Source organism: Octopus bimaculoides, chromosome 3 (assembly GCF_046866305.1).
Source record: "Octopus bimaculoides isolate indiv1 chromosome 3, ASM4686630v1, whole genome shotgun sequence".
NCBI lineage: Eukaryota > Metazoa > Mollusca > Cephalopoda > Octopoda > Octopodidae > Octopus > Octopus bimaculoides.
The window spans coordinates 76,659,281-76,673,887 of record NC_142930.1 but is presented as its reverse complement, the minus strand read 5'-3'; the positions used below and the strand labels follow the sequence as shown (position 1 = coordinate 76,673,887).

General features: G+C 34.5%; 1 protein-coding gene across 2 annotated transcripts in view; it reads left to right on the top strand.

The window, feature by feature from the left end:
- Positions 1 to 14,607, top strand: part of LOC106871622 (protein scribble homolog) — a 772,291-nt gene that overhangs the window by 339,401 nt on the left and 418,283 nt on the right. For both annotated transcript variants that reach the window (XR_016241095.1, XM_089349239.1), the window contains exons 14-15: positions 1,582 to 1,803; positions 9,876 to 10,025. Coding sequence is in view for 1 of the 2 variants with exons in the window: in XM_089349239.1 (XP_089205365.1) it covers positions 1,582 to 1,803; positions 9,876 to 10,025 (372 nt within the window). In the remaining variant the exon portion in view is untranslated. The remainder of the gene's footprint in view (positions 1 to 1,581; positions 1,804 to 9,875; positions 10,026 to 14,607) is intronic.

Below are 14,607 nucleotides of genomic sequence, written 5' to 3'. Positions count from 1 at the left end.
ATTTTTTATCTGCAAAATCTGCAGAGAATAAGAAAATAAATTACATTAAATTCCTTTGTTGCTAAATTTGTGCAATGATATTTTTGGGTAAGTACTTACATACATGTCCATAGGGAAATTTTTGTTGTTGTTTATTTTGGGTGGGTGGGTGTATTTATTTATTTTTTGTTTTCAGGGTTTTTCTTTTTTTGTCTTTGTTAGCTTTACCATTCTACTGTTTTAGTGCATTTGTGATGTCACTTCTTAAGAGTAGTTAGTGCACCATCTCCCCTAGCATGTCTGTTGCATTCACCCATTATGGGATAAAATCTGTCAGATCTTTCAATTATGATTTTTTTTGTTGTTTATATTTAATTTTTTAAATATTTTATAGAAAAATGGTCACCAAAATATTCTTGGTTGATAAGCATTCTTTTAGAAATAAGTTTACTCCTCTTCCATTTGAACCTAGTATTAGAAATTAATGATCAAATGAACTAGGAGCACTAGATCCTTTTGCAAATTAAACATATTGTATAATAGATTTCTTTAAGACTTTCTGTTATCCATTTGGCACACATGTACACACATATATCCTTGATCTTCCCAGTTTGTTTTAATTTTGTTCAATGGTAATTTGCTCTGTCCCTTTCAGAAATCTAATTGTAATACTAAATGCTAAAATGCATGAAGCACTAACATATATACACTACTTTGTGACACCTTCAACTATCTCTAAAAGCAAACAGATCAGACAAGAAAACTGTAATTCTCTTTCTTCAGTGTATCTTGTTTCACATAGTTGTTTCATATGACTTAATTGTGTTAGAAATTGTAGGATTTTTGTTTTTCACATGGAGTTCTCTCCAGTCATTATCTTCATTTGCATTCAGTCAATTATAAACGGCTTATTTCTCTTGAGTTTTTTTTTTTCCTCTTCTCCTTTCAAATCTTGTTTTATACACTATTCTTCCCTTGGAATTTAACAATATCTTAATAAATTTGTTTATTAATCTAGGATTGATAAGTGGGTGCAGATAGTTATTTAACTGGAGATACACCTTAAAATTTTTTTAAACAACTTCATAGCAAAATGTTTTTATTTGAATTTTACAGTATCAAGAGTTCTTCATTGCCTAATTATTTCAGGAAATCTGAACATTCTTAAAGAGCCTATAAACATTAACATTATTAATTTAAACTATTCTTTCACTGTCTAAATTGAAGTCATCTGACTTCAGTTTAATATGGTTACTTGAAGATTGTTCTGACCATTGGAAACCAAATTTCTAGCAAATTGAGAAAAGACAGGTGGTTCTAAATTTATTTTCATCTATTTATCATCATCATCCTTATCATCACCGTCGTCGTCGTCATCATGATCATGATCATCATCATCATCATCATCATCATCATCATCATCATCATCATTAATTATTATTATCACTATTACTATTCTTATCATTCCTTTTACGCTTTTAGGAAATCATATCCTAATTTCTTAGTCCTCATCCTGTGCAATGGCAATAGTACTTAAAGAGGGCCGTAATCACCGGTAGCTACCTGTCGAGTTAGTATTCACTGTTCTGTTATTTTGTACAGCAGGTAGATCCCCACCGCAGGCGTGTCATTTTCCCCCCTGAAATTGAGGAGCAGCCTGAGAAAGAAAATAAACTACGCCGCCGGGACACGCCACACCACTTAAAGAACAAGCGTATCAACGTGATGTCCTCGAAAGATGAAGCTGATCAGGTGCGCGAAATCCTAGCCCAGGCAGCTGCAACTGCCAAAATGGAAAAAATGGAGGAGAAATCCATCCTTAAGGTAGGCAGGAGCTACCATTAGGCTGGGGGTGCTTATGTCGAAGACAACAGGAAGTTGTGCAACCTTACTTACTACCATCGCTATTACTACCATCACTATTGCTACTACCACTGCTACTCAAAAGTAAAGGGTTGGTGCTGAACCACCTTTCCCTATCAATTATCTTGTTCCTGCACATGTTTATTTCCCTCGATTATATTCCATCCCATGACTACATCCAACTTCCATTCAGATATGGCTAAAATATGTTGTTCTAGAAATTATTTCTACTGCAAAGAAATTTATGATTTTCATCATTTTATACTTTTATTTGCAGTATTGTTTATGACCTACCAAATTAATTCCAAGTCAAGAGCATGTCTGTGACTCTACTAAACCCTTCTCCCTCTCTGAAATTTCTTTCATTATCTAGAGTATAAATAGGGTAAATTTGAAAGGTTAATGAAACACACAAAACTAAACAGATTTTCAAAACATTTTAAACATGTACACATTTCCTCATCTTAGCTTTAATTTGTTTTTTTAACAATGTTGTTGATGACTTTGAGGATCTTCATACATCGCAATCTAATAGCTTTTAGAATCCCTTCAAAATAAACAACAATTTTTACAATCCAAGGATGGGTGGGTGCCCAAGAATTTTAAAAAAATCTATTTTATAGACACATGTATTGAACTTATACTTAGTTTATATACATTTAAGTATGACTTTGAAATTCTAGTTACTGTGCATCAGATTGTATATCTTTCTACTTGATGAGGTGTACCTATTTTTCTGTTAAAAGTTTTCCTACATATCACATACAGAAACACACAATGTGTGCATAACAGCTTATATACTCTCACTGTAAATAGTATTATGCAATAAAGTTTAGATAGGTTACATTCAGAGTTCTCGGTGTATGTTTATACAACTGACAGTAACTACAAGATGATCTCTTCAATAGTGAGTATTGATGTAGAAAGTTGACTTATAGTAAGCTGAGTCTGCTATCTTATGTGAATTCTTGTTTCTTCATTTACATTGCTAATTACCTTTGAAAAGCATCAACATCAGAATTGTTCACTTTAGTATCTTCTATAATTTTAGATTGCTTGTGTGTCTATAGAAGGCAAGAAACATCGTTCCAATGCACCTTTCTTGAAATGCTAGACAGTTTCAATACTACTTATATTATGAAACATAAATATATGTGTGTGTGTGTTTGTGTGATTTTTAGAAGAAAACTCTCTTAGCTTGTATAGCTTGTGCATGAGGGCATTTAAAAATATTTTAAATCTATACAGACTTTTGAGAAACTTGGTAAATAATATACGAATTATTATGTGTTACGTTAAAATCTACCCTAGCTTTGAATTGGTACTCTCAAGCAAGTTAATTTAATTCTCCCAGTTTACGATATTGAATATATAAACTATTCCACATCCAGTTCATAGATGAATGATAAACTATCAAGTTAAAATGCAGTAGATGTATGGACGTTCAACTTCTCGAAAGAAAATCTACATTCCCAATATTTCATGAATTTTCTCACCTTTCAATCAATGTCTTTCTCCAACAATGCTATAATGAAATAGTATATTTAAAATATTCTATAGCAATTTTTAAAAATCAATCTTCTACAAAGTTAAAGAGCTTCTATCCAAAAAGCATCCCAAAATTGTGTTCTACTTCATTTAATATCTAATCCTCATACATTTTCTAGTCATCTTACACTGCTCTGTAAGATCTACATAAATGTGAAAAGGCAAGAGAAGTGGGCTGGGCTGAATTGATTAGATACAATTTCATTGGTAGAGGATGAAATTGTACATACCTTTTTTTAACCATTTTCACTGGCAGCCTACTTGTACATACCTTTTTTGGCATCTAAATTTAGATATCTTAGAAATGGTCAAAACTCAATACTAAATGAAGAACTACATGTGAAAAAGAAACCTGTCTGTAAATCAGTATTGATAACATTCATGCCAAATTAAGGTGCGCCCAACTTAGGCACTGTGTGGGATTATATCTAATGTTCTTTAGACTCATAGAAAAAATACTACAAGGACTAGTCATGCACACACTCATTCAGCATACTTGTAGTGAATGTGTGGACAAACTACATGTGTTCAAAGCTCATTTTAGGTAATCTGCCACTAGTCAAACTGTAATGTCAGTGTGTCCCTTATTCTCTAAGAAGTGGGTGTAAGATCTGATGTTTAGCTTTAGTTTTATGGCTCTAAACATATAAGTCAATTTCCCTATGAATGGATTATCAGTTTATATCAGATAAAATTCCAAGAAAACTTGGTACCTATTTCAAATGGTTAGGAAGACAATTTATGTAAAGATGCCTAGAGTTTATAGAACTTTTTTGTTTACATTACTTTCGTTTACATTACTTTGGATCTTTTTTTTTTTTTGTACATATTTTGAACCCTAGTCTTTCCTCATTGATCTGTAGACAAAATATCTTAAAGTTATTGTTACAGCAATGTTAATAAATACAGCTTTTACAAATGATTCAAAGCTTAACAATTAAAATGTTTTCCAGTTGACACACTACTTCAACAAGCAAATTTACTTTGTTCAACTAGCTAAGTTAGAGTTGTCACTTCTACACCATGTTTGATAGTGAAGAAACAGTGTTAGATTTCATGATATATGCAGATTGATCCAACAATCATATTTTATTTTTTAATGAGAAGTTAAAGATTTTATGCAGTTGAGATGATTATTTCAAATTCTAAAACTGTTGTTGGGTGTCAACTTCATGGTTTATCCTTTGCAAAGTAAATGAGGATGAAATCATTACCTTCGATGTATAAGTGTTGATTCAGTTTCACTGCCTTTCAAAAAAACTAACCTAAAATGTATCTAGTCCAGGTAACTCCTAGTAATTAAGCAAATTTTGAGAATGTTTCTAGAATCTTCTCTAGTATTTAGCTTTTCCTTCTGTCTCTCTCTCACAAAAAACCCCTTCTATTAAAACATTCTAATAACCAGGCATGCTTTTGTTTTATTAACTTCATTTATTATACAGTGCTATCACATGCAAGTACCTCTTTGTATATATTTCTATAAAATTGTTGTTTGTGGAGTAAAGTTTAGCAGCCCAAAATCTAACTTATACATTTTTCACTACACAACCATTTTTTTTGTTCTCTTTCCTTAACCTCCACCCATCACTAACAATTTCTTCTGCGTGAACATTTATTGTTGTCATTGAACTATTAACCATAGTCAATTAATAAACTAAATGAAAAAAGTAGTTGAGGTAAATTATAAGTAAATCACATAAACACTTAAACTGAAAATAATTTAATAGCCATTAAACCGTAGCTTTCTGTTCATTTATTTAGTTTTTATGGTTTTGTTCTTTTATTCCTAATGTTTTTAAACTAGTTAATTTTAAGTAATTGTCTTTTTTCTTTCTTTCATTTTTTTTCTTTTCATTTTATTGCACATTTCTTGCCACTCATTGCTTTTGTTCTTGTCTTTCACAAATCTTACTTAAACAATCTGAATAATTTAAATGAGTGAATTTTTTTCTTTTTTGTATGCATAATATACATCTTTTCTTTTAATGCATGTGTGTGTGTGTGCATATCTGTCTACTTCATGGTTTATATATTAACACTGCCTTCCTCTATTAATTGTTCAGTTTAAACCTCAGATTAGGTTGCTTTTCTAGATCAATGCGTAATTTTTTAACATCTGTTCAGCAACTAAAATGTTTATTTTTCGCTGTGGCATTAAAAATGATAAAAATAAATAATTTTTAGATTGCATTTTCTTCCCAATAATTCTTTAACATATAAACCACTGAAAAGTATTCACTTTAATCTTCTGTTGTCCTCCAATCTGTTAAATTAAATCTTTGCATGGTACTATCCCAAGCAACTGTCCTTGTCCCAGTGTATAAAATTTTCATACTTTGCAATATTATTGCATTTTAGTGTTAATAATAATAGTCTTTTCTACTAAAGGCACAAGGCCTGAAATTTGGGGGGCAGGGGACTAGTCGATTACATTGACGTCAGTGTTTCACTGGTACTTAATTTATCAACCCTGAAAGAATGAAAGGCAAAGTTGATCTCAGCGGAATTTGAACTCAGAACATAAGGACAGACAAAATGTCGCTAAGCATTTTGCCCAGCATGCTAATGATTCTGCCAGCTCACCACCTTCAATAATAATAATTATCCTTTGTACTGTAGGCACAAGCCTGAAATTTTGTAGAAGAGGACTAGTCAATTACATCAGCCCATGTTTCACTGGTATTTATCAACCCTGAAAGGATGAAAGGCAGAGTCGACCCCTGCAGAATTTGAACTCAGAACGTAGTGATGGGTGAAATGCTACTAAGCATTTCATCCAGCATGCCAATGATTCTGCCAGCTTGATGCTTGAATAATAATAATGATATTAATAATAATAATAATAATAATAATCTTTTCTACAAAAGGCATAAAGCCTGAAATTTGTTGGGAAGGGACTAGTTGATTAAATCAACCCCAGTGTTTCACTGATACTTAATTTATCAACCCCAAAAGGATGAAAGGCAAAGTCAACCTTAGTGGAATTTGAAGTCAGAACATAAAGATGGATGAAATGTCACTAAGCATCTTCCCTGGAATGCGAATGATTCTGCCAGCTTGCTACTTTAATAATAATAATAATAATAATAAACTAAAACTAGAACAGCAACGGACCATGATAAAACGATGGCAAGAAAAGCCCCTACATGGTAAATACTGGGCTAAACTAAATGCGAAAGAAATAGACAGAGAAAAATCCCAGCAATGGCTGAGAAGCTCAGGACTCAAAGCAGAGACTGAAGGATTTTTAATTGCTGCACAAGACCAGAGCCTCCCCACCAGAAATTACCAAAAACACATAATGAAAAGAAATATAACAAGTAACTGTAGAATATGTGGAGATCGACAAGAAACAATAAATCATATTATCTCTGGCTGCCCAGTCCTGGCTAAGAAGGAATATATTCACAGACACGACAGAGCTGGGACCTATATACACTGGAAGCTATGCCAACACTATGGAATAACAACAGAAAAAAGATGGTATAAACACACGCCAGAAAAGGTCACAGAAAACGAGAAAGCAACCATACTCTGGGATATGCCAATACACACAGATAGAGAAATTAAGGCAAATAGACCAGATATAGTTGTCAAAGATCATGAAAGAAAAAAATGCTTTCTAATTGATGTATCAATACCAGCAGATGACAACGTTTCTCGAAAAGAAATGGAAAAACTTTCAAAATACAAAGACCTGGAAATAGAGATAACTCGAATGTGGAGTCTAAAAACAGAAACAATTCCTATCATAGTAGGTGCCTTAGGTATAATTAAAAAATACTCAGACAAATACATAACAAAAATACCAGGACTTACAAATATATGTAACATACAGAAAATTGCACTACTGGGTACTGCACACATTCTACGCAAAACACTTTCAATACAGTAAACATAAAAGCACCACAGCAAACCACAGCACATACCCAAGGCGCACAGAGCTGCGCTCGGTAGTGAAGTGAAAGCACGTTATAAAAATAAAACTACTGAACAATAATAATAATAATGATAATAATAAGCTAGCAGAATCATTAGCATGTCAGATAAAATGCTTAGTAGCATTTCTTCCAGCTTTATGCACTGAGTTTAAATTCTACTGACTGCCTTTCATCATTATTTTATCAAGGTTGATAAAATAAGTACCAGTTGAGCGCTGGTCGATGAGTAATTAACTAACGCCCTCTCCCTAAATTTCAGGTCTTCTGCCCATTGTAGAAAGGATTATTATTATTATTATTATTATTATTATTATTATTATTATTATCATTATTAAGGTAGTAAGCTGGCAGAATCGTTAGCATGCTGGGTGAAATGCTTAATGGTATTTCATCTGTCACTATGTTCTGAGTTCAAATCCCACTGAGGTCGACTTTGCCTTTCATCCTTTCAGGATCGTTTAAATAAGTACCAGTTATGCACTGGAGTTGATGTAATCAACTAAATCCCTTACCCAAAATTTCAGATCTTGTACCTACAGTAGAAAGGATTATTATCATCATTATTATTGATTACATCTATATAGTGTTTTTATTTTTTTAGTGTCATTCTAACCTGCATACGATGCATGATTTGCACTAAACAGCAGTAACATCTAAGCTAGAGGAGCAGGCCAAGTTTTAGGCTGAGATATTTGGAACGTGTCACTAATTACAGGTTGATAGAGTATTTTGCCTAATAAGTGGTTGCTTCCTTGTAGCATTTTAAATTTTGTTTGGTGCACTTCCAATATAAAAAGATTCAAATGATTGTTTCAGTTTTCCTGTCTCTAATAAATTTGGCTTTACTGAAATACATTGATCGCAAACTTAAATAGTTCTAGTCTAAGCACATCTGGGAAAGTATCTCTTCTATAGAATGTATATCTTACTAAGATGACTATTAGCATTTCTTTTGTTAGTGCTATTATTTTAGGCATATATCATGAGGTGGTGCAGGATGTTGGGAAGAATGAATATTCAACTATTTGGCAAGGTATATTTCAGGATTGGTAGCTTCATATTATCTTCATCTTCATCAGTAAACATTTTACATAAATTCCAGTCTTGATATAGTAGCAGCAATAATATTAGGCTGACACTGATCAATAATCATTCCCCAAACTACTTCATTGATTCACAGATACATATATCCTTTAACACATAAAAGCAAGTGTAACTAATTTCTTTATCAAGATTCTGTCTAACCTTGCAGAGAATTAAGTTAATAATGCTCTTTTTATCAGTAACTTAGACCTTACTTTCAAAACTAAGTTTACTATTTCAGCATGTTTTTAAGACTGACTGATAGTCAGTTTTACGAACATCTTGGAATAGAATGTAAAGTACTCCATAGGGAAGAGAGATTTTCTTTTGACATTTATTTTCAAAACCTGAATGTCATGGACTTGGCTATCACTCCCCAATTACCAGAATTGTAAGTGTGTAAGAGATAGACATATGCTCACACATTCATATATCTCTTTTAAAATGTTAACTATGCACTTGAAAGGCTGCAATATAATCAATCACACATAAAATAAATAGATAAAAACATTGGTCCTTAAAACAAACATGTAAATGATGTATAAAGTAAGAATTTTTACAACTTTAGCAAACAAATTTTCACCACCAGCAATAATCTGAACTGCTCTTGACTACAACAATTCTAACTCTACTCCAGGATTCATACACAGTATATACACTATATATACCTATATACAGTACACATATATTCATAGACCAGCTATTTACCTACTGACATGCATAGAACACTCAAATTCTCTCACCCACTCATATCTATACAAAACTACTTGAGATTCATTAAGTTGTTCTCATTCTAATATCCAACCAAAATACTTGTCCCTTTCACTGCCACACACAAAGCAATATATAAAGACATGCATGCACACACACTAATCTTCTTTATTGAAGCCCTCTCTAAAATTCTTTCACTGATCATTGTCAAATACTTTACATTTGGATAAGGATATTCACCCCCTTAATGCCCACTGATTCTAATGGTATCCTCTGAAGAAGTCAAAAGCTTCTTAGCATTTAGTCTTAGAAACATATATGTGTTCTCTCTTCCCATCAAGCAGAATTAGAATACATATTCAGCATAAAATTTCTTACTAATGTATCAAGTGATACCTAATTTACTACTATATTCTAAATGCATATATACATGTATGCAGATATACATTTTATGTACAAAAGTAACATTTTTTTTTCACACATTTATACTTAAACTTGAATTTAAAATATCAGAATTTCAAAGGAAAGAATCTAATTCTTTAGTAAATCTAGAATGAACAGTTTTCTCATATCAGTTTTTAAAAATAACTGCACTTGTTTGAATGAAAGTTAAAATTTTATGAACTATGATTATTGTACTTGTTTATGTAGGGAAAAATAGCATAAAAATTTCTTTTAATTAATTACTGTTTTACATTTCTTAGATTAAATTATTTTTCCTCCTCTTTTCTTCTTACTTTCTCTTTTCAGGAATCCATGTCTGAAGCAAATGAGAGCTCATTACTAAAGGATGTTGCTGAAGAAGAAGTTTCTCTGCATGTGTCACGAGCCGTTGGTCAAGGATTAGGTATCAGCATAGCTGGAGGGAAAGGTTCTACACCATACAAAGGCAATGATGAGGTGAGTCACATAACTGTTTTATTCAGTTTTAAGTTCTATTCATTTCATTTAGAAAAATCATAAATTGATTGTTGGTCCAATGGAACAAATTGTTGCATAACTTCCATTGTGGAGTTGAGAAATTAAAATATCTTGTCAGGAATCAATCTCATTGCCAATCTCATTTCTGTTTTTTATTTTAAGGGAGCGTATTGAACCGGTCCAAAAATCTACAATTTTTCATATCTCAACCCAAACACTCTTAGGACCAATGTGTGTGCATAAACCATTGATGTGTTTTGGTGTTTCTTGAAATACTAAATCTTTTACAATAGGATTCTATTCCTATCAAATATATATATATATTATACATATATAGTATTTATATATACTACATTGTGTGAGATATATATGTGTATGTATATATGTATGTGTGTGTGTGTTTTTATATATATATATATATATATATATATATATATACGTGTGTGTATATGTGTGTATACATATGTGTATATATATGTGTATATATATATATATATCTATATATATATATATATATATATATATGTATATATATATATATATATATGTATACAACAATTGCATTAACATCTACATACATATATATATTCATATACACATATAAATATATATACATAATATTATTAAAATTAATATGTATGGAAATTTATATCAACACAACAATTTCAAGGTAATGCATATTGGTGAAATTAAAACTGAACTGAAAAAATTTTAGCTGTTAAAAAACAGTAACAAAAAGAAACGCCAAACCAAATTTATCTTTATTCTTTAGTTATCTAGGGTAGTCTTCAGTAATCTGTAATATATAACACGGAAGATGTTTGTGTATGTGTGACAGGCCATTTACTTGATCCCACTTAAAATCAATATTTTTCATCCGATGTCATTCATGCTTGGCACATACATCACTTACGTTCTACAGATGGTTCTACACACTTTAGATTATTCACTTATGGAGTAATATGAAGTAATAGGGCTTCTAGGGTCAGAAAAACCTCCATTTCTGTTGTACGGTGACTATTGTGGATGAAGGAGGGGAAGTAACTCTTTGCGAAGTAACATTCAGAAATTCATTGTCTCCTTTACATTAGTGCCCCTTGCTACACTTTTGTGGTTGACAATTGGTGGGTTGTACACTACAAGCTGCTCTGCAAAACATTTCATGCATGCATCAACATAGGATTCTGTAATTTTCTCAAATCCATACATTATGTATGCAAGTCCATTACCAAAGGATCAGACAGAGCCATTTTTCAAATAAAATCTACACAATCAACAGATTTTACAAATGGTGAAGTGAATCTTTCTGAAACTGGATGATGCATATCCACCAATGAAGCCACATGGAGAACCTTAGGATTCCCAATTCATGAACAATATCAATATCCTCCTATGATTTGTCTCAGCGTTCATAGGCAGCGAATTTACTTCACAGAAGACAACCTCATTCAAGAAGCACTCTCATAACCTTCTTTCACCTATACAAAGTCAACCCCATCGCAAAATCTACGCAGTTGGATCCAGCCATACACAAATGTGACACAATCAGACTTGTCTACACAGTTCACCTCTTGAACTCCAGATGCTACCATCTGCAGCTCTTACTTCATGTCATTAAGGGAGCAACCTTCTTCGATGACCTTTACACAGTGGATGACCACTTATGCAGCACTTTCAAAGATGCCTGCTCCAAACAGGGACTTTTGGATACAGATGATCAGGCCTTTCTGTATCATTCTCTGCACAAACTCCAACACCTTTTTGCAATAATGCTGGCTTTCTGCAACCTGACAGACACACCTTCACTTTGGAATAAATACAAAAACTCAATGTGCAATGACATTTTGCTGCAGACTTGCCAAATGATAGGTAACGTTGACACTCCCACTACCCCTGCCATTTACAACAGAAGGCTTCTCTTGGAAGACTTGGTTATGGCAATTGAAAGTCAACAATTGGATGCTTATTCGCTCAACACCCCAGACAGAAATGAAGACGCCTGTCCCAATGGCCTCATTCTCAGAGAAACATCCTACAACATCCACAAACTCAGACAATACATTGCAGACAATGAGCCCCTTCTGAATGCCAATCAAGCTGACGTATATAGTTTCCTCCTCATAAGCATTTACACACCTACTGGCAAAACCATCTTAGATGCACCCAGTGGAACTGGAAAAACATTCCTCCTGAATCTTCTTGTGCACTTGTGGCATAATGGTGACCTTGCTATTGCCTCCTCAGGGATAGCCTTGACTCTTCTTGACGGCAGATGAAGAACACACTCTACCTTCAAATTGCCTTTCAATGTAGCACATCAAGAAAACCCAACATGCCCCATAATGCATTCTTCGGACGAAGCAACAATTTTGAAAAATTGCAACCTTATTGTTTGGGATGAAGCAACTATGTCCCATAAATGTTCCCTAAAAGCACTTGGTACGACAATGAAAGACCTTAGATTGAACAACAACATCATTGGAGGTGTAACTCTACTTCTTGCAGGAGATTTTTGACAAACTCTGCCTATTATACCTAATGAACACCTATTGATGAACTTAATGTCTGATTTAAAAAATCCCTCTTTGGTCGCGTGTCCAACTGAAACAACACCAACATGAGATCACTCCTTAAAATCAGCAATGGACAAATTACGCTGACAAATGGACACATTGATACTACCACCGTTGGCCACACTGTCTCCAGCCCTGATGACTTATGTTCTGCCGTTAACCCAAATCTTATATTAAATCAGATTGGCTTTGTGACAAGGTTGTTCTTGCACCTACAAATGCAGCTGTCAACACTCTTAACTACGACTTACTCAGCCAGCTACCTTCTCAAGCACGTTACAAATAAGTTGACGCCATTACCAACCTTGCTCAGGTTACATATTTTTCAACAGAATTTCTCAACTGCTAAGATCTTCCAGGACTCTCTCCCCAAGAACTTCACTTAAAAGTCGGTTGCCCTCCTATGCAATCTAAACACACTCACACTATGCATGCAATGGAACTCTCCTTGTGGTCAAACAAATAATGGACCACATTATTGAAGCCCAAATTAACATGGGATACAGCAAAAATGACACCATTTTCATACCAAAACTTCTGCTAACCCCAACAGACTGCTCCTAACCTATGCAGAGACTTCAGTTCCCTCTCAAATTCAGCTTCACCATCTCAATTAACAAATCACAAGGTCAGTTGCTGAAAGTTGTCGGATGGGACATTCGAACATCGTACTTTTCACATGGACAGCTCTATGTCAGTTGTTAACTTCTTCATCTATACTCCAGGAGGCAAAACGAAAAATGTCCTCAACAAAGTAGCCCTACAGTAGTTATTCCTCTACTGCAATTGTCACTTCAATGCCAAACTGTAGCCGTTAGCAATCGGACTTCCTTGCAAGTATTTCATTGATATTTTGCTTCATTTTCCTGATTGCTGTTAACAATATATTACCTTCAATGACCCTTCTTACTTCACAAACGCTGTTCGCTCATGAGCATGCTCTGACATTAATTTTTCTACATGCCATTATTCTATTTGTGTGTTTGTTATAAATGTTTGTTTTTCTTTATCGTAGAAAAGGAGTAGGTAGTAACTCTATAAGATGTACCCGGTGCAAGCTATGGACACATAAGAGGTGCAGCAACATCAAAGGCAGGTTAACTAGCAAGTTAGTTTTTGTTTGTGGCAGATGTTCATGTGCAATAAAGACTGTAAACAAACAGGAAACAACTTCTATCTCATTCCAGGGTGAAAAACTAGAGGTAGTCGATAGCTTCCGCTATCTGGGCGACCAAGTTAGTAGTGGGGGTGGGTGCGCTGAAAGTGTAGCTGCTAGAATAAGAATAGCCTGGGCAAAGTTTAGAGAGCTCTTACCCCTGTTGGCGACAAAGGGACTCTCACTCAGAGTAAAAGGCAGACTGTATGACGCATGCGTACGAACAGCCATGCTACATGGCAGTGAAACATGGGCTGTAACTGCTGAGGACATACGTAAGCTCGCAAGGAATGAAGCCAGTATGCTCCGTTGGATGTGTAATGTCAATGTGAATACCTGTCAGAGTGTAAGTATCTTGAGAGAAAAGCTGAACATTAGAAGCATCAGTTGTGGTGTGCAAGAGAGACGATTGCGCTGGTATGGACATGTGGTGAGAATGGATGAGGAGAGCTGCGTGAAAAAGTGCCACACCCTAACAGTTGAGGGAACCCGTGGAAGAGGTAGGCCCAGGAAGACCTGGGCTGAGGTGGTGAGGCAAGACCTTCGTACATTGGGCCTCACCGAGGCGATGACTACTGACCGAGACCTTTGGAAATGTGCTGTGCGTGAGAAGACCCGGCAAGCCAAGTAAGATCGTTGCCAGTGCCCCTGGACTGGTTCTTGTGTGGGTGGCACATGAGATGCACCATTTTGAGCGTGGCCGTTGCCAGTACCGCCTGACTGGCTCCCGTAGGAGTTTCGAGCGAGATCGTTGCCAGTGCCCCTGGACTGGCTTGTGCGGGTGGCACATAAAAGACACCATTTCGAGCGTGGCCGTTTTCGTGCGGGTGAC